This window comes from Meles meles, chromosome 4 (assembly GCF_922984935.1).
Source record: "Meles meles chromosome 4, mMelMel3.1 paternal haplotype, whole genome shotgun sequence".
Taxonomy (NCBI): domain Eukaryota; kingdom Metazoa; phylum Chordata; class Mammalia; order Carnivora; family Mustelidae; genus Meles; species Meles meles.
The window spans coordinates 10844602-10868529 of record NC_060069.1 but is presented as its reverse complement, the minus strand read 5'-3'; the positions used below and the strand labels follow the sequence as shown (position 1 = coordinate 10868529).

At 39.2% G+C, this 23928-nt stretch overlaps 1 protein-coding gene and 1 pseudogene across 4 annotated transcripts in view; one reads left to right on the top strand and one right to left on the bottom strand.

Annotated features, from left to right (window-relative positions):
- Positions 1-8847, top strand: part of LOC123940833 (collagen alpha-4(VI) chain-like) — a 115447-nt gene extending 106600 nt beyond the window's left edge. For all 4 annotated transcript variants that reach the window (XM_046003743.1, XM_046003740.1, XM_046003741.1 and 1 more), the window contains 4 exons: positions 34-717; positions 1757-1853; positions 2353-2582; positions 8177-8847. In XM_046003743.1, coding sequence (XP_045859699.1) covers positions 34-717; positions 1757-1853; positions 2353-2582; positions 8177-8352 — 1187 coding nt within the window. In that variant the 3' untranslated portion in view covers positions 8353-8847. The remainder of the gene's footprint in view (positions 1-33; positions 718-1756; positions 1854-2352; positions 2583-8176) is intronic.
- Positions 8848-21851: 13004 nt separating this feature from the next.
- LOC123940978 lies at positions 21852-21978 on the bottom strand (annotated as a pseudogene).
- Positions 21979-23928: the final 1950 nt, after the last annotated feature.

The window sequence follows — 23928 nt, the reverse complement described above, 5'->3', positions numbered from 1 at the left end:
TAACCCCAGCCTCTCCTGGCTCTTCCTCCCCAGATAAGTGCAGACCAGACCCAGAGTGTGAACAGAGCGTGCCAGGACCCCTCACAGGGGACATGGACATGGCATTCGTGGTAGACAGCTCCTATGGCGTTGGTGCTGATGTGTACCGCACCGCCCTAAGTCTAGTGGATGCTGTGCTCGACGACCTGGAGGTGGCGGCACAGCCCAGCGTGTCCCCCCGTGGGGCGCGTGCTGCCCTGGTGATGCACACGACTCCAGACTTCTGGCCAGGTGCAGGGAACCCCCCTGTGCTGGAGGGCTTCCACCTGACCTCCTACAACCAAAAGATACGGATGCGGAAGTACATCCGGGAGGCTTCCCGGCGCACTCTGCAGGGACCTCCCGCCCTGGGACACGCCCTGGAGTGGACGCTGGAGAAGGTGCTCCTGGCAGCCCCTCTGCCCAGGCCGGTGCGGGTCCTCTTCGTCATCGTGGCCAGCGAGACCAGCAGCTGGGACCGGGAGAAGCTAAGGACTCTGTCCCTGAAGGCCAAGTGCGAGGGCATCACTCTGTTTGTGCTGGCCTTGGGCCCGGGCGTGAGTACCCAAGAGCTGGCCGAGCTGGAGGGTGTGGCCAGCCTCCCCACTGAGCAGCACCTGCTGCGACTGGAGGGAATCTCAGACCAGGAAGTAGCTTATGCCCAGGGATTCACGAGGGCCTTCCTGAACCTTCTAAAAAGTAAGCACTGAGGATGCCCTGGGTAGGGTTGGGAGAGGAACTTACTAGAGCCTGGTATTTAGGCAAGTAGGTGCCCACTGAACCTTCACCTTTGCTGGGTGTGTCCTCTGTGGAGTCCCCAGAGAGCACTCCCAGTGCATTTCCTGAAAACCCTGAGCTATCATTGCCTCCACACTATGCCAAGCCTAGTGCTGGTTTCTTATCTGGGCCCTCTCATTTGTTGTCTGAGAGGCCTCAGATTTCTACTTTAACCTCTTGATTTTCTCTTTTACCAAAATGAGAATTGCAGTCTCATCCTTATTTGTGAAGTCTACATTCCAGTATATATGTGAATGGACTTTGAAAGCACCAGTGTTGTGCAAATACAAGGAATAATAATTATTATTCCTATATCCAGGAATATGGGTTACAGAATCCAGCGGCATATAACAGTGCCTCTCTAATTTTAATGTGCACATGTGTCTTTCAGGGATCTTGTTAAAATGTGGATTCTGATTCCTTACCTTTGTAGGAAGTGGAGGACAGAATTCCAATAGATGGCTGGTGGCTTAGTGACTCTGAGGGAGAAGCAGTCTGGGGGAATCACATTCCCAGTCTGTTCCAGTTTCATTTTACTTAATTTTTAAATGTTTCATTATGTTAGGTTTAATTTTATGTTTTAGTATACTCTTATGTTCTGATTTTATTTTATATTATTTATGTGATAGGATGAATTTCATGTTTTTATTTTGTTGGATTTTTATTTTCTTTGCCTTTATTTTGGTGTTTGTTCTGTGATTTATTTGAATTTATATATATTTTTTCATTTTATGTTAGTAGATTTTTTTGGTCTGTGTGTTTTGTTTGATTTTTTTTGTTTTTATTTTATTTTATTGTATATTTCATTTTATTTTATTTTATGCTTTGTCCTCTTTTAAATTTTATGTCTTAATGGATAATATTTTGTTTTTATACATTATTTTACTTTATGTTGATTTTAAAGTTTTATATTATTTTGTGCTTGATTTGACTTGATTTAATTATTTTATTTTATTTTTAGATGGAATAAACCAATACCCATCCCCTGAGCTCATTGGAAAATGTGGAGGCCCGAACCGAGGGGACACTCTGCTGAAACCATTTAGATCTATCAGGAGGTAGGCTGAAGGCAGAGCTGAGGTTATCCCACAGCTTTGTCCCCATGCAGGAGTCTCTTTCCCTAAAGAAAGGTCATAGGCAATGCCAAGTCCTTGACTTGACCCAAACCATTGGGCTAGGATGCTCCTTTGTTTGACAACTTTGATCTATTTTTTTTAAAGTTATTATTTTTTAATGTTAAGAATAATATAGGACCAATATAACAAATTTAAAGGGCACATCAGTATATAAAAGCAAAGAAATAACAATTTCCCATTCTACTACATCCTCCCAGCCTTTAATCCCATGTCTCAGAGGCAAAATTAATAATGTCAACCATGTTATTCTGATTTCTGTACAAATATCTCTACAAACATAAGAAACTAGCCAATCTCACACCAAAGTCATCAGGAAATGCTCAAACCTGAAGTTTCTTGAGCCCACTCATACCAGTTAGGAACTGAACCTCCCAGTTTTTGTGATTGTTTTGCAATTTGAGACAGAATTCTTTCTATGCAGGTTGCCCAAGCCCCAGTTTGGCAGATCTGGCTTTGCGGATGATCTGGAAGCACTTGAAGGGACAGATGTTTTGTTAAAGGAGAATAGAAAAGCCACAGTGAAATCTGTAACTTGGCAAGAAGCACTTGATAGTCATGGAAAGAATGGATATGGTGCTGAAAGAAATGGACAAGAAAGGACTACAAGACAAAAACAAACCGGAAAAGAAGGAAATTCAGGCACTGCCTCTGGTAAAAACCAAACTATTTCTTGCTCCTTAGATTGTCTTCATTAAAAAAAAAAAATTCCTGTGCACAGTGTTAGAGTACAAATTTTGACTTTTTAGGTACTTTCCTTTTAAATGCACGCAGTCATGTACGTAAGTAAAGCCATTAATCTAAGAAAACATATGAAGGCTGACTCTCGTCTGACTGTAAAACTAGAAGTGAACAGCAGTTATTTCAGGGAATATTATTATGGAGACAAACCCTGTAAAGTGTTTACTTCATGGCCCAGAAGCAATGATCTATTGCAGAAGTGGTGAACATACTCCTAACCTTGAAGGAAAGTAGAAGGTTCCTTCATCTCTGTATCAGTGGCTATATATAACCTGAACAAGTTTAAATAATGTTTTAGAATCATGTTTGGAATGTTTTTGGATCCATCTAAAACAATGGTAGCATCGATTCTGATTATGGCATGTGATCATGCAAATGCCATGTTACCTCTTACCTCTTAATGAGCAAACTAAGCAAAACAGTAAACACATCAGAAAGAGAATAGGTTGCGGGGGCGGGGGTGGGGGGGTGGGTGGGAATTTGACCCTGAAGTTTTGAAAAGGCAGGGAAAAGATAGCTGAAAGAGGTTTCTAGTGAGTGGTAGGGGTCAGTCCTGCTTAGATTAAATGAGAGATAATTGCCCAGAACTTTTGAATGTGCCCAGATGGTTCTCCAGGGGCTCAATTTTCTGATCTGTGAAGTGGGGATTATGTGAATACCTACCTCATAGGATTATTTTAAGAATAAAACTGGATAATTTGTGTGTGCCACATAGAAGGATACAAGTTAGCTGTTAAGACACCAATGATATGTCCTCTTCTCTTCTTGGATTCCAAAGCAAACACATATCCAAAGGGAAATAGCAAAACCAAACAGCTCAAGAATTGGCACTCTTGGCACAGACAGTTAAACATTAAGCATAGAAGAACTGATCTTGCTAGTTCTTGTATTTCCACTATATAATGTCCTCAGGTAATCTTCCTAAGGCAGTGATTTTCAGTCTTGGCTATAAATTAGAATTGCTTGAGAATCTAAACATCCTCAATGCTTACACCTCACCCCAGGCACATTCAGTCAGAATCTCTGCACCTGGAACTTACCCAGTGAGTCCACTTAGCAACCAAGGGTGAGAACTACTGCTCTAAGGCACCCTCTCCCACAAATTCAAGGTGAAGGAGATGGAGGAGAGCTTACCGGTTATCTCATCCAGTCCTATTCACAGCCAAACACTGAGGCTGGAAGTTCCTCCCAATTTCCTACAGTCAGTAACTTGGCTCTGGCCAGTTCCTCTCCTGTTGCCTTCCAAGGGCGCTCTAAACCTTCACCAGTTCTTCAAGTTCCTTCTGCCATGTCTTTTTCTCTAGCAGATGCCCTTATTTTATTTTATTTTATATTTTTTGATTTCAAAAGAAATAAAGGTGGCCAGGTACAGCCTCCTGTGACCTCCTAGAGGGCTGACTGCACACCCTCGCTTCTAGCCCTCTGTTCAGAGGGCTCTTGTCTTCAAGTGTGCTTCGAGCTGTCAAGAAAGACCAAAGGGCCCCTTCAGACCTGACTTGAGCTCCGTGGGGCTTTACCCACTACCTTTCTCTTCAGACCTCTTCCTCTCTGGCCTTCAGAAACAGCATTCTTATCTTGGTCTTCCCACTTCTCACTTGTCCATTCTTGTGGGCTCCTCTTTCCAGGTCCATCCTCACAGGGGGATGCGGATTTTATGGAATCTGATGTTGATACAATGCTTACATATAAGCCAGTCTCTAAGATAGGAAAAAAAAAGATTAAAAACAAGGACAAAGTGAATATTTCTTTAGAGGAAGCTTATACAAATGAGGGGAACAGACACTTAGGCTTTGTTAATTTCAGGCTCAACCCACCATGCTTTCCCCCCAGGGCCTGCGGTCAGCCCCCAAGCACTCTGCACACACACACACTGGGGCGGACTTTTCTGCCAGGACGTTGGCTCTCCCCTCCGGACCAATGACTCCCAAACCGTATCTTCTACCTTCACTCTCTTGAGCTGCAGACCAGTGTCTTCACCTACCCTCCAGATTGGGCTGTGCACACGTCCTCAGTTATTTCAAACTCAGTTAAATGAGCTCCACTTGTCTTTACCATTCAGACCTTCTCCTCATCTATTCTTTCACTGGAATGCACCACCATCAGCCCAGGAATGGAAAGCCAAAACCCAAACATCATGCTGGTCCTTCTCCTTTCCTGGCCTTCCCGCTCTGGCTGGTGAACAGACCTTGGTGTGGTTCTCCTCAGCATCCCTCAAGTCCATCCTGCTTTCCCACATCTTTTTTTCCAACACTTTGGCTTTCACTTCTAGGGTAATGGTGGAACTCTCTGTCTCATCTCATTTCTTCCAATTTGTCCTGTTTCCAACTGCTGTCTGGGCACCAAATTAATTTTTCTTGTTTGCCTGCACATGTGTGACCATGCCATTTCTCTTCTTCTATAGTTCCCCATTGTTCAGAAGATAGCATCTCTCTGCCTGGGAAGGGCACACAGGTCCCTCAATCAGACCCTTGCCGTGGTCTTCTGGGGCCTCTCTGGTCACCACTCCCCTGCAGATGCCTTGTGCAGTATTTGTCCCTTTATGCCCTGTTATTGATTTCCTGTCTCCATAGAGGTGCTCACCCTCACCGGCCTGTCTGCCTCCTCTCCATGGTGGCCACCTGGACTACCTCTACTCACCTTTCACTACTCAAGTTCACCTCCACTTAGAGTGTGTTCTGACCCCAGGGAGTGTTAAAGTTTCATGGCCTCCTTTGTGTCCCTGTATCTTCAGTCAAATTCTGCCGTAACACTGGCAGTCTTCTATTGTGCTTACTTGTGAAGAATTAAGTGAGTGTCCTTTCTTTCACAGAACCAGGCTAATCTTGGCATATTTTCACCAATTCCAGTGATCTCTCCAAAGCACACAGATCTATTTTTTTTTTTTTTTTTTGTTTTTCCTCCATGACTACACTATAAGACATATATACCAGGAGAAACACCCATTCCTATCCAACACTCATCTTTCCTCCTTTTTTCCCTTCGTTCCTTGATTTCATGGACCTCTTGAGTAACACTGCTGTAGAATTTTTCTAAGAAGGTAAAAGTTAATGTTCATGATAAAAATAATGCAAATGTAAAATTAGGGGCTAACAATAATTGCTTGGGTGACATATATTGCCCAATGCCATACTCTACTGATAAGATAAAACTGAAGACTCAGAGGCTCAGAGTCTTACAAAGAATACCTTGGAGAGAAAGCATCAAGATTTACTCACCTATAGCTGTACTGACCACCCACTAGCCACACTGGTGATTTAAATTTAAATAAACAAATCAGTTCCTTAGTTGCAATATCCACATTTTAAATGCTCCGTGGACATTAAACATTTATTTTTATTTTACTTTTTAAAAGACTTTAAAAAATTTTAATTCAATTTCATTAACATATACTCTACTATTAGTTTCGGAGGTAGCATTTAGTGATTCATCAGTTGCATATAACACCCAGTGCTCCTTCCTTCAAGTGACCTCCTAAATGCCCATTACCGTCCCCCCACCTACCTCTCCTCCAGCAACCCTCAGTTTGTTTCCTATAGTTAGGAGACTCCAATGGTTTGTCTCCCTGTCTGTTTCATCTTATTTTTCCTCTGCTTCCCCTATGTTCATCTGTTTTGTTTCTTAAATTCCACATATTAGTGAAATCATATGGTATTTTTCTTTCTCTGACTGACTTATTTTGCTTAGTGCAATACCCTCTAGTTCCATTCATATTGTTGTGAATGGCAAGATTTCATTCTTTTTGAGATATATATAGATATATATATTCCACATCTTCCTTATCTATTCATCTATCGATGTACATCTGGGCTCTTTCCTAGTTTGGCTACTTTGGATAAATACCCAGTAGTGCAATTGCTGGGTCATAGGGTAGCTCTATTTTTAACTTTTTGAGGAACTTCCATACTGTTTTCCAGAGTGGCTGCACAGCTTGCATTTCCACCAATAGTGCAAGAGAGTTCCCCCTTTCTCCATATCCTCGTCAGCACCTGTTGTTTTTGGTGTTATTAATTCTAGCCATTCTGACAGGTGTGAGGTGATAGCTCATTGCAGTTTTGATTTGCGTTTCCCTGATGATGAGTGACGTTGAGCATCTTTTCATGTGTCTGTTAGTCAGCTGTATGTCTTCTTTGGAGAAACGTCTATTCATGTCTTCTGTCCATTTCTTACCTGGAATATTTATTTTTGGGGTATTGAGTTTGATAAGTTCTTTGTAGATTCTGGATACAAACACTTTATCAGATATGTCATTTGCAAATAAATATCTTCTTCCATTCTGTAGGTTGCCTTTTAATTTTGTTGATTGTTTCCTTCACTGAGCAGAAGGTTTTTCATTTTGATGAAGTCCCAGTAGTTTATTTCTGCTTTGTGAATGATCTGCTTAATCAAGTCCTTGGCTGTCAGTTTAAATTCGTTTGTAATGAGGGTGCTGATTGCTGAGCCCCAGATCTCTTTATTGAATCTACAGAATACAGCCAAAAGTTCACCTTTGGAGTATTTTCCCATTAACTCTGACAAGTTTTGGAGAAGCATTTGCTCTGGTTTCTTCTCCTGGACAATTTCCATGAGCAGCTCTTTATCCCACTGAAAGTGTATCTCATTCCCTTGGGCCCAGCACATGTGGTCACTCCCAAGAAAACTGGTTGGGCGCGTTATAGCAATGGGCGGTGTCTTCCAAGGAACCGACAATGAATTTTAGCCTCTCGCTTTCTGAAGACCTTATCATTTTTATTTGGTGGTGCTTAGAAGGCCCAGGGGGAAATCCTCTCTGGAGGATACCATTATTCTATGCTATATGGCTGCTGACCCAAGAAAAGTATTAGTCTGTGACATCAAGTGTATCCAAGGAAATCTGTTCTCCCTGGAAGACAGCAGTTACATACATAGGGAAATTAATGTCTGATGTAAAATTCAGGGCATCTCAGATTTTGTTATGTTGTAACTTGTATTTAATTATAAAAGCTGTTCTTCATTTTTCAGGAACATCATGTTTTTCTTATAACAGATACATCTTAACTTCGTGGGCCAGTGTCAGGGTACTATATTAAGAAATACATGTAAAAAGCTGGATATTTTGCTAGGTCGCTAGAAGGCTGGATGGGTTTAGGATTAGTCAAGGGATTGCTGTGATTTGAAAAAAGAGGGAAATGAGCATAACAGGCAAGCGAGGAGTTCTTGGCATCAGAAAGCTTCATTCATTCATTCGTTCACTCATTTACACATTATCTCATGTATCTTCCGTATGGTGAGTACCGAGCAAAATAAGAGCTGTAACTGTATTGCACTTTTCACATATGTTCCATGCCACCTTACGACGAACCTGTGATGTGGATTTTTTCACTGCTTTTATGGGTGAAGAAACTGGGGCTCAGAGAGAATAAGTTCAGGATAAGCTCAGGCTCCCAGAGCCAGTCGGTGGTGAGGCTGGGATTCGTTCCCAAGCTCTGTCTCCAAACCATCTTTCCTTTGCGGCAGGACATTCAGCTCTCCCTGCATTTGTTTTGCTGCAGATCCTTGTTCCATGGACCCAATGGCAGGGGAGTGCCAGGATTACACCCTGAAATGGTACTACGACAAGGAGAAGCAGTCCTGCCAACAGTTCTGGTATGGCAGCTGCGGGGGCAACGCTAACCGGTTCGAAACCCAGGGAGAGTGTGAGGCGCGGTGTGTCCCAACACCCCCCTAGGGCAGAACCTCGTTCTGGCTTCTTCTGTTCTCATAGCCCATGAAAACAAGTTTACCTTTCCTGAGACAGCGCCACACAACGCAGCAATTAAGTAGCTCAGTCTCTGCTCTCATAGGTAGGATTCCTAACCCTCTGAATTTTTTCCTACCAGCGAGGACTTGGGCCAGATGATTTGTGATTTGAGAAGGACTGCATTCTAGTAGCTAAAAGCGTAACTGAAACTTTCCTGCGAGTTTGTAAGGGCCCGAGAACCGAATGAAGAAGAAACTTAACTTGACCTGTAACATTACTTAAAATTTTGTTTTCAGCTCTAGCAAAAGAAAACTCAGTGTGAGCAGTGAGTAGAACCTAATTTGGGAATGAGTTGAAACTTGAATTCTTGTTTATCACTAGAGAACAGGGAAGACTGTTAGTCAAAGCGGGGTCTGGAGATTTTTCATGTGATATTTAATCCTTGTCACTTAAAGTAAAAATAAAGGTATTTTGGTTAAACCACTTATGGGAAACCATGTGTGATACCTGCTTATTGCGTTATATTCTGTGTTCTATTTTGTGACGTAGCTGTTGATAGGGAGGAAGAAATGAGTTTTCCTGGGACCGATCCTTTGTCATCAATTACAATGACTCTTGTCCTTTTGAAACCTGGTGACTCAACAACTAAAGCCAAGGTCGTCAATGCACATATGAAGTGAAGGGTCTAGGTTCACCCCGGATGAAAATTTTTTCCATATAGATTGTGAGGAAGTTATGGTTTTGTGAGCTCTTCCTCGGGCTTCATGGCTCTATTCCCCAGGCCTCTGACTCTGGCCCAGGCTCAGGGCAGAAGTGGGCACTGCATGGAATTCTAGAGCTGCTGGATATTGAGGGTGTCTCGTGTAGGGCCTTCGGGGGATCATATACTAATCAGCTTGGGCTGCCACAGCAAAATACCACAGGCTGGGTGGCCTAAACATCAGAAACTTATTTCTCACAGTCTGGAAGCCCAAGATACCCTGGAAGGCTAAGATCAAGGTGTGGCCAATTTGGTTCCTCGTGAGAGCTTCCTTCCTGGGTTGAAGAAAGCTACCTTCTTGCTCTGCCCTTAAACAGTCTTTCCTCTATGGAGAGAGAGAAGGAAGGAGGAAGGGAGAGAGAGAAAGAGAGAGAGAGAGAGAAGAGAAAAAGAGAGGGAGGAAGGGTTTTCTAGTGTCTCTTCTTACAAGGACACTAATTCCATAGACTAAGACCCTACCCTTATGACATCATTTAACCTTAATTACCTCTAAAGGCCGTATCTCCAGATACAGTCACCTTGAGGGTAGGGCTTCAGCATATGAATTTTGGGATGACACAAACATTCAGTGCATAACAGATCACAAGCAGCTGGTGGTTTCCCCCAGGGACCCGAAGTGGCGCTTACTCTCCGGCAAGTTCCTGGTTTGATAACAAAAGCTGTCATTTCTAGAATCCTATTTGTTCATCCTCTCAGCCCAGTGACAAAGGAGATGGGATGGGAACCAGCTTTATATAAAACAATCATAGAAACATTAAAATTTTTATTCTGTTTTTGTGGCAATTATTTTTATCTCTTCACAAAAGGGTGACTATGTGTTCATGGTTGCAGATTTGCAAAACACAGAAATGCACATGGAAGAAATAAAGATCACTTATAACCTTTACTCCCAAAGGTAATCATTTTGGTATAATCCAGGAATGACTGGAATACGATCTCCCCCCCCCCCCCGCTTCCTTAACATACTGCATTGTACCTGCTTTTGGCTAAAGCACGTTTGTGACAGGAACAGAATAACACATGCTCCATCTTGCTTGACAGAGCTGCTCGTTGTGCATTTCTCTCTTTTAGGCATACCCTTAGCTGTGGTATGCAGGTAGGAGTTGAGCGTATCTATCCTGAGAAGGGTATGTAAATTGAGTTGTGATGTATTTTCCACTTCTTATTCCCACCTTGTCCTTCTCTAACCCAAAGGCAAAGATTCAATATAAGAGGAATGTTGGGAGGAGACATTCAGGTGTTGGTTGTTCTCATCCTTGGAATGCTTATGAGGCCCACCTGCAGATCTCCCTGCATAAGATGGTGGTATAAGCCTTCCACGGAGCTCTGCTGACCTTGGCAGAAAGTTTACTTGAAAAGCCAAGGTGGAGAGACAATCTGACCGAGGATTGGAAACCACGAAAATCTGCAGTTTACAAGGTGCTTTCCCATATTATTTCATGTATTTACCTACTCCCATTGCTAAATCTGGATGTTGGCATTGTTCTTTATTTTTCCTGTTGTTCTTCCCATTCTCAGAAAAGTGAAGTGTCTTGACCAGGCACTTAACAGAAACTGGCTTTGAATTCCTTTTGATCCCAAGAGCAGGGATCCTTGGGTTTTACTCCACTGTTCCAAAGCATTGGATGCCATCAGAATTCTGAAGGTCAGAGCTCTAGATGTTAGGGGTGGTGGGAGAAGGAGGATGGACTGAGACAGAAGAGAGAAATTTCCTGCTTGACATAAGGGAGCTTGACTTTGCTGTCTGCCTCAGAAGCTCCCCACCCGCCCCTGGGGTTCTGGTCTGGCCCAAGTCTGGGAGAAGCAGCTGCAGGCATGGACTGAAAGGAAAGTTGAACTATGGTGTGGGGAATCTTAATGACTGCCTCCGAGAACTCCTCAGGAAGCTCTGGAGTTAAGGGATTGCCAGAGTTGCCCTAGAGTGTGTGGAATTGGAATTGGCTGGGCTTGTATCCTCTGCCTCCATTGGTCATTGGAAGTGGGTTCCATTGGAAGTGGGCTCCAATGGCCTTTGGAAGTGGGTGTGCTCATGGGTGAGGCAGCTCTGAAGGGGTTCAGCTAAAGGCTCTCTGCCAACCGCACTCCTACAGCTGGGGCAACAAGCCCTCCACTGAGGGGGGTGGGGGGGTGCATCTCCATCACAGTTCCTTTATGGGGGATGTCCTTTTTCATTCTTTCCCCACATTCAAGGCCTCCCAAATACAACAGGACTCACTCAGAAGCATTGGTGCAGCATTCCAGGCCTCAGAGATCAGGTTTTTGCCTCCAGTCTCTAGCCTTAGTGACGGTGACGGTTGTTCTGTCCTCCAAGTTTTCTTGAGCGATACTAAATAAATCATGTGTAGTTTCCTGGAAATTGCACAACCCATTTGTCCATGCTGTTTCCTGTGGTGATACTTCCGTGGGTAGTGGCCTTTTAATTCATTTGTTTGAGAAGTATTTTATAGGTATTTGCTATCTACCAGGGCCATTATCTGTATCAAAATCCAGCTCAGCTCTCATTGCTTCTGTGAAAACTTATCCCTTTTCAAGAAAGAATTCATCTTTTTTCCATCATATTTGCACCATTTGCCCATGAATGTCCTTAGACTGTGAGCTTTTTCACCTTGGAACTGCTTGCCCTACACAGGATCAGGCAGATTTTCTTTTGGTCCTGAATTTGTAACTCTCTGTGTTCAAAGACAATTAGAAATGAATGACCCTCTCCCCACAATAGTGCGTGACTCTTTCAATTCCACACCTCTTGCCCTGGAAGAAGCCTCTGCTTTGTAGATGTTCTGCATTTGTTCCAGACACCCAGGTATCAATGCTCCAGTGGCCAAGTGGAAAAAAATTTCATGTGTTTTTAATGTCTTCCCTGGATCTGTTATCACAATGTCACTATGCATTGCTGTGGGGATATTGGTTTTTCTGATGAACTAAGATGTAGAAAGGTCAAATGACATCTAATCTTATGCAATGAATAATGTTGGCCTAAAATTAGAATTAAGACGTGTGGAATTAACGTGGCATCTGCCTGGTTCACTGGGCAAAGTGGAGAGGTTTTAATCATTTGTGAATTGATTGCTTTGTGCTTTTAAACATACAGTGGATTTCATTGATTCCAGAGTATCAGAGGGTTTGTTAGGCTCTGAACTTGGTTCCCAGCCCTCTCTTAAAGTGTAAAAATTAATCCAAGGATTTTTCCTGAGCTCTCCTGAGTAGGACTCATGCTGACCAGGCACTTTCCCAGCCTTTTTCCTTTTTTACATTTTTTTCTATCTTGTGATCTCATGGTGGATTATTCCTTTGGTTTAAGAGTCTCAGAAGTATGTTTTCAATGGCACTGGGGATTCACAGTTATAATTATGGTGTTATGGGAAATACCAAGACTGGGGTACTTGAACTCAGCTCCTGATTGCCTCTGTGACTTTCCTGGTGACCTTGTGCAACTCGCTCCATTTTTCTGGGCCAAGTCTTTTCTGACTGAGGAGACTGGAGAGAGGAACATCTCTTGCCTCCTATAGTCTCTCTAAATTATGCATGCAAACTAAATCGTTCTTTCTTTAGCTCATCTCTTATCTTAGGCATCTAAAAGAAGCAAGCCTAGCTGAGGACAAAAGAACCGCCCGGTTGAGTCCCACACAAATTGCCGACCCCTAGCATAATGAGCTAAATAAATGGTTGTTGTTTTAGAACACTAAGTTTTGGGGTGATTATAATTTGATGAAAGTTGTGGCTGAGCTGGCTCATGTGAATACAGCCAAGCACCAGTCTATTGGTGAGTTGTTTGACTTAGGGTCACTTCATAATGATAAAAAATTATATATTTGTATGCACCTAATAATATAGCCTTACTCTATGTAAAACACCATGCAGTTAGGTTAGAGAAAGTTTTATTTATTTTTTTTTAAGATTTTATTTATTTATTTGAAACAGAGAGAGAGAGTGCACAAGTAGGGGGAGCAGCAGACAGAGGGAGAGGGAGAAGCAGGGTTCCCACTGAGTAGGGAGCCTAATGTGAGACTCGATTGCAGGCCCCTAGGATCATGACCTGAGCCAAAGGCAGCTGCTTAGCTGACTGAGCCACCCAGGCGCCCAGAGAAAGCTTTTAGAAGCAGAAGAACTGGAAAGGAAGAATAGCAATCTCTTTTTGTAGATGACATGAATATGTTTCTGGGAAAGTAAAAAGTTCTAAGAGAACAACAGTGTTGTAGATAGAGCCTGCTTCATCAGCCTGGATCTTACAGGGATCAGGAACAACTTACTGTGATGGAAACAAAACATGGCTGAGAAAGTAACATTTGTTGTTGTAAACCACTGAGATTTAGGGTATGTTCCTGCAGCATTACAAAGCCTAGTGCCAGTGATACAGTTAGAGAGCAATGGGGACTCTCAAACATAGCTCTACAGAGTGAAAATGAGAAAGCATTCTGGCGTTTTCTATTAAAATTTAAAATGTAAATATCCTGAACCAGCAATTTCACTTTTACACATATCCCTTGGAAACTTACGAACATGATCACCAGGATTCGTACACGTTCATGTGCAATCTTCACAGCACTGAGTTCACACCCCTAAAGTCATGAACAGTCCACATGTCCAATAATAGTGAGATGAGTAAATATGCTGGGATACCTTAAAACAGAGTGTACAACAGTGAAAATGAATTAATGGAACTGAGTTAAGATTCAGCCACATTGCTGAATCTTAAAAGAGATATTTTTGAGACAAAAAGACAGAAGTATCCACAGAATAGGGTTCCATTTATCAAAGCTTTGAAAACAGACAAAATTAAATTATATTGTTATCCTTTATGTGATGAGACTAGGAAAAAAAAAAAGCAAAGATGCTGTTATCATTGAAGTCAGGATGGCAATGTGGTAGAGGGGGTTCAGCTGAGAACTTCAATGGGACTACAGTGCAGCCCAATGACCCTTTGCCTAATTAGATTTTCTCCCCTTCCTTTCCTCAAGCATTGATCTCAAGAGCATTCTCTTATAAACATCCTACATGCTAAGCTTTGTTTCAGAGACTACTTTAGGGTCCCTAGCGCATCATCCTTCTGCAGAGGGAAGAGCCGGGGACTGGGAAGCAGAACTAGGGTGTTGGAAAAATGTTCAATTTTTCTCTATTTTTACAGGCATTTACTTTACATGCATTCATTAGAGTGTACATTTATGTTTTATGCCATTGATTCATGGCGTTTTAAAAATTTATGCTTTATGCATCATAATAATACAGAAATTTCTTATAAATATGAAGCCAGAACATGTAAGCTAATGTTATCTTCATAGAACCCTTGATTCAGGAAAATAGAACTTATTCTATGTTGGTCTGAGTTAATTTCCTTCTTTGGAAGTGGTGGCAAACTCTTCATTATGCATTTATGACTAGGCACATTTTAAAAGCATGATTTTTCATTCATCAGAAGATAGCAATTACATCAGAGTTCCTTCTCTTACAAAAAGATATACTCAGGCTGGGCCTGGTTTTGATTTATTACATTCCTCAGGGGAAACTAAAGAGTGATGTCAAAATGTTCAGACTCATTTTAATCTCGAGGTCCTTTGAAATACCTTTTTTTTTTTTTAAATTCCAGTACAATTCATGTACAGTGTTCTATTGGTTCCAGGTGTACAATATCAACAGTTCTATACACTACCCCAGGCTCATGAAGATAAGTGTAATCTTAATCCCCTTTACCTATTTCACCCATCCCCCATACACCTCTCCTCTGGGAACCATCAGTTTGTTCTTTAAGCGTCTGTTTTATGATTTGCCTTCTTTTCTTTGTTTTGTTTCTTAAATTCCACATATGAGTGAAATCACATGGTATTTGTCTTTCTCTGACTGACTTACTTAGCATTATACTTTCTAGATCCATTCATGATGTTTCAAAGGAAAGATTTCATTCTTTTTTATGACTGAGTAATATTATATTTATATATAAAGAAGATATATCTTATATATTATATTTATATATAAAGAAATTCTATTATATTTTATATAAAGATGTATTTTATATATATAAATATATATATAAATAAATATATATATTTTATATATATAAATATATATAATAAATTAAATAAATTATTTATTAATTTATTTAATTATTTAATTATTTAATTATATAATTAAATAAATATATTTAATTATATAATTATATATATTATATAATTAATTAAATATATAATTTATTTAATATTTAATATTAATATTATTTAATATTTATTAATTTATTTAATTAATCTATTTTAATTAATTATTTAATTAATTTATTTAATTATTTAATTATTTAATTAAATAATTAAATAAATATATTTAATTATATAATTACATATATTATATAATTAATTAAATATACAATTATTTAATTATATAATTATTAAATTATTTATTAATAATAATAAATTATTATTTATTAAATAAATTATATAATAAATTAAATATAAATATATATAAATATATTTATATATATGTAAAATACATATATTATATATATATATTTTATATATATATAAAATACATATATTATAAAATAAATTATATAATAAATTATATAATTTATATAATATTATATATATAATATATATATAATATATATTAATATATATTATTATATATAATTATATAATAAATATAAATATAAATATAAATATAAATATATTTATATATATAAATATATTTATATATATATATAAAATACATCTTCTTTATCCACTCATGTATCATTGGACATTTGAGTTACTTCCATATTTTGGATATTGTAAATAACGCTGCAATAAACATAGGGGAGCATTTATCTTTTCATATTAGTGTTTTGTATTCTTTGGGTGAATAGCCAGTAATAGAATTACTAGATCATACTGTAGTTCTATTTTTAATTTTTTGAGGAACTTCCATACTGTTTTCCAGAGTGGCTGCACCACTTTGCATTCCTACCAAGAGTGCACAAGCATTCCTTTTTCTCCATATCTTCAACATCCCTTTTTTTTTTTTTAATGTTTTTGATTTTAGCCATTCTGAAAGGTGTGAGGTGATAGCCCCTTGTAGTTTAATTTGCGTTACCCCGCTGATGAGTGATGTTGAGCATCTTTTCATATGTCTGTTGGTCATCTGTATGTCTTCTTTGGAGAAGTGTCTGTTCATGTCTTCTGCCCATTTTTAATGGGATTATTTGTTCTTTTTTGTGTTGAGTTGTATAAGTTCTTTATATAATTTTGGATACTGACCCCTAACCAGATATATCATTTGCAAATATCTTCTCCCATTTAATAGATTGCTTTAATTTCAACTCTTAGAATTGGACAGAGCTTAAAAAGAAATTTATAAGGAGAGAAATAAGAAGTAATATCCATTTATCCAAAAAAATATTTACTGAGCACTTACTTACCTTAGTTCTTATATGCTAGGAACACATCTTTTAGCTTGGGATATATAAGTAAAGAATAAAGAAGTCCTTGCTCTCATCTGTTACATAGTTACCTTTTTTTGTTGTTATTGTTATGTGGAAAGAGCACCTGAAATTTACCCTGTTAGCAAATTTCCAGTGTATCTTATAGAATTATTAACTATAGTCGCCATGTTGTATATTATATCTCTAAACCTACATAATTGCTACTTTGTACACTTTAATCAACATCTCCACATTTCTCCCACCTCTCTGAGCTTGGTAATCACTGTTCTACTCTCTATTTTCATGTATTTGTCTTTTTTTAGATTCCACATTGAAGTGAGATCATAGAGTATTTTTCTTTCTGTATGTGAATTATTTCCCTAGTGTAATGTGTTCCAAGTTCATCTATGTTGTTGCAAATGGCAAGATATCCATCCTTTTTTAAGGCTGAGTTGTATTCTATTTTATATACATACTATAATTTCTTTATCTATAAATCTGCCAAAGGACACTTAGGTTGTTTTCACATAGTGGATATTGTGAATAATACTGGGGTGAAGGTGGGAGCATGGATATCTCCAAGGTACTGATTTCAATTCCTTTGTATATATACCCAGAAGTGGGATTGCTGGATCATATTATAGTTCTATTCTTCATTTTTTGAGAAACCTCCATACTATTTTCCATAATGGTTATGCCAAATTACATTCCCACCAACAGTGCATAAGGGATCCCTTTTCTCCACATCCTCATCAACATTTATTATTTCTTTTTTAGAATGATTTTATTTATTTATTTAAGAGAGAGAAGTAGAATGTGCACAAATATGGAGGGCAGAGGGAGAAGGATAAGCAGACTCCCCACCAAGTGTGGAGCCCAAAGTGGGGCTCAATTCCAGGACTCTGGGATCATGACCTGAGCTGAGGTCAGATGCTTAACCAACTGAGCCACCCAGGCGTCCCTGTTATTTCTTTTTACTAATAGCCACCTTAACAGGTGTGAGGTGATATCTCATTGTAATTTTGATTAGCATTTTCCCGATGATTAGTGATGTTTAGTACCTTTTCATCTACCTATGGTCATTTGTACAACTTCTTTGGAAAAAATGCCTATTTGGGTACTTTGCTCATTTTTTCAACCTGGTTGTTTGCTTTCTTGCTATTAGAGGAATTTCTTATATATCCTGGATATCAACCCCTTATTAGATATATAGTTTGCAAATATTTTCTCCCATTCCATAGGTTACCTTTTCATTTTACTGATTGTTTCCTTTGCTGCGTGGAGCTTTTTAGTTTGAGATTGTTCCATTCTTTTATTTATTTATTTTTTTGTTGCTGCTGCTTAAGCTTTTCGCATCACATTAAAAAAATCATTGCTGATCAATATAGGATGGCAGAGTATTTGATGCTGGCCTTTGTCTCATACCCACAACAACAATAATTAGACAGCTATCCACAAACAAAAATAATCCTGAAAGAGCTCAAGAGCCCTGTTAAGAATCTACTGTAACACAGTGGGATAAAAAATTAATAACTACAGAGAAAAGATCACTGAGGAGATTGTCTTACTTGAGATGTTTGGAGATGACTAGGAACAAAGAAGAGGTATGGAGGCCTCTCCTATCGTGATAGGTGCCACTTGCTGCCATCTCTCTAGTGGCCTACGCTGCCGAGGACCACTTCTGCCTTTGCTGCTGAGGATCTCATAGCCCCAGCAACAGCTGCAAGTTCCCCATAGCTTTCATGGCAGAGGACCCCATAATGTCACCCCCATGGACCCCAGCAGCCTACTCTATTGAGATTAAACAGCTTTGGCCACTGACATACCAACAGTCATAGCTGCCATGGACCTCCAGAAGAAAGACGCTGCTGTGCACCTTTCAGAATGAGCTGCTATTGTTTTTTTTTTTAAATTTTATTTTTTCAGCGTAACAGTATTCATTGTTTTTGCACAACACCCAGTGCTCCATGCAAAACGTGCCCTCCCTATTACCTAAAGCAATCTACACATTTAATGCAATCCCTATCAAAATACCATCCATTTTTTTCAAAGAAATGGAACAAATAATCCTAAAATTTATATGGAACCAGAAAAGACCTCGAATAGCCAAAGGAATATTGAAAAAGAAAGCCAAAGTGGGTGGCATCACAATTCCGGACTTCAAGCTCTATTACAAATCTGTCATCATCAAGACAGCATGGTACTGGCACAAAAACAGACACATAGATCAGTGGAACAGAATAGAGAGCCCAGAAATAGACCCTCAACTCTATAGTCAACTAATCTTCGACAAAGCAGTAAAGAATGTCCAATGGAAAAAAGGCAGCCTCTTCAATAAATGGTGCTGGGAAAATTGGACAGCCACATGCAGAAAAATGAAATTGGACTACTTCCTTACACCACACATGAAAATAGACTCAAAATGGATGAAGGACCTCAATGTGAGAAAGGAATCCATCAAAATCCTTGAGGAGAACGCAGGCAGCAACCTCTTTGACCTCAGCCGTAGCAACATCTTCCTAGGAACAACGGCAAAGGCAAGGGAAGCAAGGGCAAAAATGAGCTGCTATTGTTTTTGTCCTGGAACTCTGACTCCCTGCCCACACCCCAATCCCCTACAGGCCCATGCCTGCCTGACTTCAGAGTCACAGTTGCTCCATATGCATTTGCATTTCAGACCCTAGCTCTGTGTGTACCCACACTCCAGATCCTGGCTTAATAATTGCTGTGTATACAGCTCCCTCTCAGGTGCCAAAGCCTCTGTTAATGAAGACAAACCAACACCCCAGATTCTCAAGTGCTACATCCCCATGCATATCTTTGCTTTAGAATTTGGCTCTGTGGCCACTTAGTGCTCAACTTTGTCTCAGGCACCCAAGGAAACATGTGTGCTAACCAGTGCCTTGGACCTAAGAACCACTGTTTCTCTGTGAATGCCCATACTCCAGATCCCAAGTCCACAGTTGTGCCACAGACACCCACACCTGAGGCACTGGGGACACTACCACTTCAGTCTAGACACTGCCCAGTCCTTGGATCTGCTGTCACTCTGTGAGCACCAGTGCTCCAGACTTAAGCTCAGTGGCTGATTCACAAATGCATCAGATACCAATACTGCACCACCATTAGGGCACCCATAAGTTTGACCCAGCACCAAGAGGAACCCTCTTGACCATGACATCCCTTAGAGGAGAAAAAGAAATCAGGTGGCCCCCAGTGGTCTTCACCACCGATGATTCCAGCAGCCTTTACTGATTCTACAGACACCTTGGTCTAAGTGTTGATTGTTGAGGACCGTTACAGTCTTTGCCATCACCAACCAAAACTGAGTTGCACAGAGACTATACCAGTAGGCACTCCCCAAATCTGAAACCACCACATCTACCCTAGTACCCACCTGCAGGTGAACCATTCGTATGTCTGAAAGAGGTGATTGCTTTAGCAAACATTCAGACATTAAACAAAGTTACAAGAAACATGAAAGATTAAGGAAACATGATACCACCAAAGGAATATAGTTTTCCAGTAACTAACTGTCCCCCCAAAGAGCTCTGTGTATTGTCTGACAAAGAATTCAAAATAATTGTTTTAAGGAAGCCCAGCAAATTCCAAGAGAACACAGACAGCTCAATGAAATCAGGAAAATAATAAGTGAATAAAATTAAAAGCTCAATGGAGTGATAGAATTCATTAAAGAGAACAAATTCTAGAGCTAAACAATATAACAAATTAAATTAAGAGATGCAGTAGAGAGCACTGACAGCAAACCAAACAAGGAGAAAGTAAGAATCTGATCTTAAAGGTAGGTCATTTGAAATTATCAAGTCAGAGAAGAAAGAAGAAAAAATGAATGAGTGAAGCGAGCCTAAGTGAATTGTAGGGCACCACAAAGTAAAATAATATTTACATTATGGGAACTTCAGGAAAAGGAGAGAAAGAAAGGAGCAGAAATATTATTAAGGAAATAATGGCTAAAAACCTCCTAAATCTGAGGAGTGATATGAATGAACATCTAGGTACATAAAGCTCATAAGTCCTCAAAGAGATTTGACACAAAGAGGACTTCATTGAGACACATTATGAGAAAACTGTCAAATATCAAAGAGAACTTATTCCTGAACAATTAGTAAGTCAAAGAAAAAATCAAGAGAAAAAAATATCTTGAGACAAATGAAAATGGAATCGTAACATATCAAAACTAAGGGGATGTAGTAAGAGCAGTTCTAAGAGGGAAGTTTATAGTAATAAATGTCTATAGTAAGAAAAAAGCAATCTCAAAAACCCTAACTTTGTACCTCAAGAACATTAAAAAAGAAAAAACTAAGCTTAAAGTTAGCAGAAGGAAGGAACTAAAAAATATTTGAGCAGAAATCAATGATACAGAGACTAGAAAGACAATTGAAAAGATCAACCTAAGAAAGTGTTGGTTTTCTAAAAAGATAAAACTGTCAAACCTTCAGCTGGACTAAGAAAAAAAGAGAAGGGACTCAAATAACATCAGAAAGAGGAGACATTATAATTGATACCACAGAAATATAATGGATCCAAAGAGATTACTATGAACAGTTATGTGCCCAAAATTGAATAACCTAGAAGAAATGAATAAATTCCTAGAAACAGCTTACAAAGACTTGATCATGAAGAAATAGAAAGTCTGAACAGATCAATAACAAATAAGAAGATTGAATCAGTAGTCAAAAATCTCCCAAAAAAGAAAAGCCCATGTTTTATGTTATTCTCAACCTATCAATAGTGATGCTATGGGCTAGAAATAACTGGGGACATTCACCTGGACTGGTACATGGGCTGGAGAGTCCTGACAGATATTTCTCTTGCCAGAACTAATGTTATAGCTGCATTGGCCCTTGAGGTTCTTATTATGGTTGAAAGATGCACCTCAGCAACAACTATCTGGGAACTTTGAAAAAAAGCAAGGTTTATTACCAGCGCTGGAGGGCAGGCAGTATGCCCCAGGACCACACAGCAAAGCTGTGTATAGAGAGAGATTGAGAGGGTGGACCTCAGTTTTGCATCTATTATAGTTGAAGGAGGGGTGCCTAAGGTTTCACAGGCTCAATTTTAATCGGTTTATTTAAAACATAAGACCAGGAATTAAGTCACAAGTAGGGTCATTCAAAGCAGAGTCATTCAAATGGTTAATTATGTAGGTCACCCAAGACTTTCATGGGTAAGGCGGCCTGGCTCTTTGTCTTGTGTGATAGCAATATGTTTATTTGAGATGAATGTGTTTATAATGGATGACTTGGCAATGAGAAGCTTAATGTCTGGCACTTATATTACAATAAAAAAAGCTAATCATACCAGGAATTTACACCACATCCCAGAATCAGATGACTTCAGTGATGAATTCCACCAAAAATTTAAAGAATTAATAGGATCCTTTTCCTACTCTTCCAAAAAAATTGACCAACCTCATTTACACTTGATCTTAGCCAAAAGGCCGAGAAGCGATGACCAACCTCATTTAATGAGACAATAATTACCCTGTTAGTAAAGCCAAATAAGGACACTAAAGAAGAGAAAAACTACAGACCAACATCTCTGAGGAATATAGATGCAAAAATCCTCAACAAAATGCTAGCAGACAAAATTCAACAGCACATTAAAAAGATAATATACCATGATTGGGGCACCTGGGTGGCTCAGTGGGTTAAGCCTCTGCCTTCCGCTCAGGTCATGATCTCAGAGTCCTGGGATCGAGTGCTTCATTGGGCTCTCTGCTCGGCGGGGAGCCTGATTCCTCCTCTCTCTCTGCCTGCCCCTCTGCCTACTTCTGATCTCTGTCTGCCAAATAAATAAATAAAATCTTAAAAAAAAAGATAATATACCATGATCAAGTGAGATTCATCTCTGGGATGCAAGTATGGCCCAACATATACAAATCAATAAATGTGATACACTACATTAACAGAACAAAGGATAAAACTAATCATCTTAATAGGTGCAGAAAAAGCATTTGACAAAATTTAGTATCCTTTTATGATAGAAACTCTCAATAAATTGGGTAAAGAAGGAATGTATTTCAACTTAATAAAGAAATATATGACAAGCCTACAACTAAGATCATACTCAATGGTGAAAAGTTGAGAGCTTTTCCTCTAATATCAGGCATAAGGCAAAGGCGCTCATTTTCCCCACTCCTATTCAACATAGTACTGGAAGTCCTAGCCAGAAGCAATTAGGAAAAAAAAGTTGGAAATAAAAGATATCCAAGTCAGACACGACTTCTCTGCAGATGGTGTGGTCTTATATTTGGAAAACCCTATATAATCCACCCCAAAACTGTTATAATAATAAACAAAATCTGTAAAGTTGTAGGATACAGAGTCAACATACAAAAATCAATTGCATTTTACACACAAACAACAAACTATTTGAAAAAGAAATTAGGACAGCAGTCACATTTACAACCATATCAAAAAGAATAAAATATTTAGGAATAAATTAAACCACAGTGTTGAAATACTGATGCACTAAAAATTATTAAGACATTGGTGAAAGAAATTGAAGACAGCACCAAGGAATAGAAAGATATCACATATTCTTGGATTGGAAGACCTCAATCTATTTAATTAGTCTCCAACATGCAGATGAACTGGTAATTTCCAGTTTTTAGTTAGTATAGAAACTTTAAGACTGATATTGAAGACATTATTACATGGGCACTTATCATACAGATGGACACCAGCAGAAGACGATATCAATATATAATGGTTGAATATCAGTTTTGATTGCACTGTGTTCTGACAAATGTTGATAAATAAATTCACTACTAGCCATGAGATTGCTGCAACAAAAGAGGCATGCTATCTTAAATTTTAATAGATCTTGCCAAATAGTCCTTGAAATGATGGCACTAATTTAAATTCCCACCTGTGGTGTGAGAGTGCCCACTTTCTCTTACGTTTATCAGCACTGGTTTCTCCAAATTTCAAAGTTTTGATAAATCTGATATATTAAAAATGGTAACTTATTTTTTTTAAGTATTTTATTTATTTATTTGAGAGAGACAGTGAGAGAGAGCATGAGTGATGAGAAGGTCAGAGAGAGAAGCAGACTCCCTGTGGAGCTGGGAGCCCGATGCAGGACTCGATTCTGGCACTCCGGGATCATGACCTGAGCCGAAGGCAGTCGTTCCACCAACTGAGCCACCCAAGCGTCCCTGGTAACTTATTTTTATTATAGTTCTGTAATTATGAATATGATCACCTTTTTTGAGATGGCTAATTGGATTTCTTTTTTTGTTTATTTGTTCTAAAAACTGCCTATTTATAGTCTTTAAGTCAGATTTTCTACACAGTTCATTATTTTTTCCTTACTGATAATAGGATCTCTTTGTAAATAAAGAAAATTATCTTCATATACGTAACTAGTATTTTTGATAGTTTGTCATTAGTTTTTA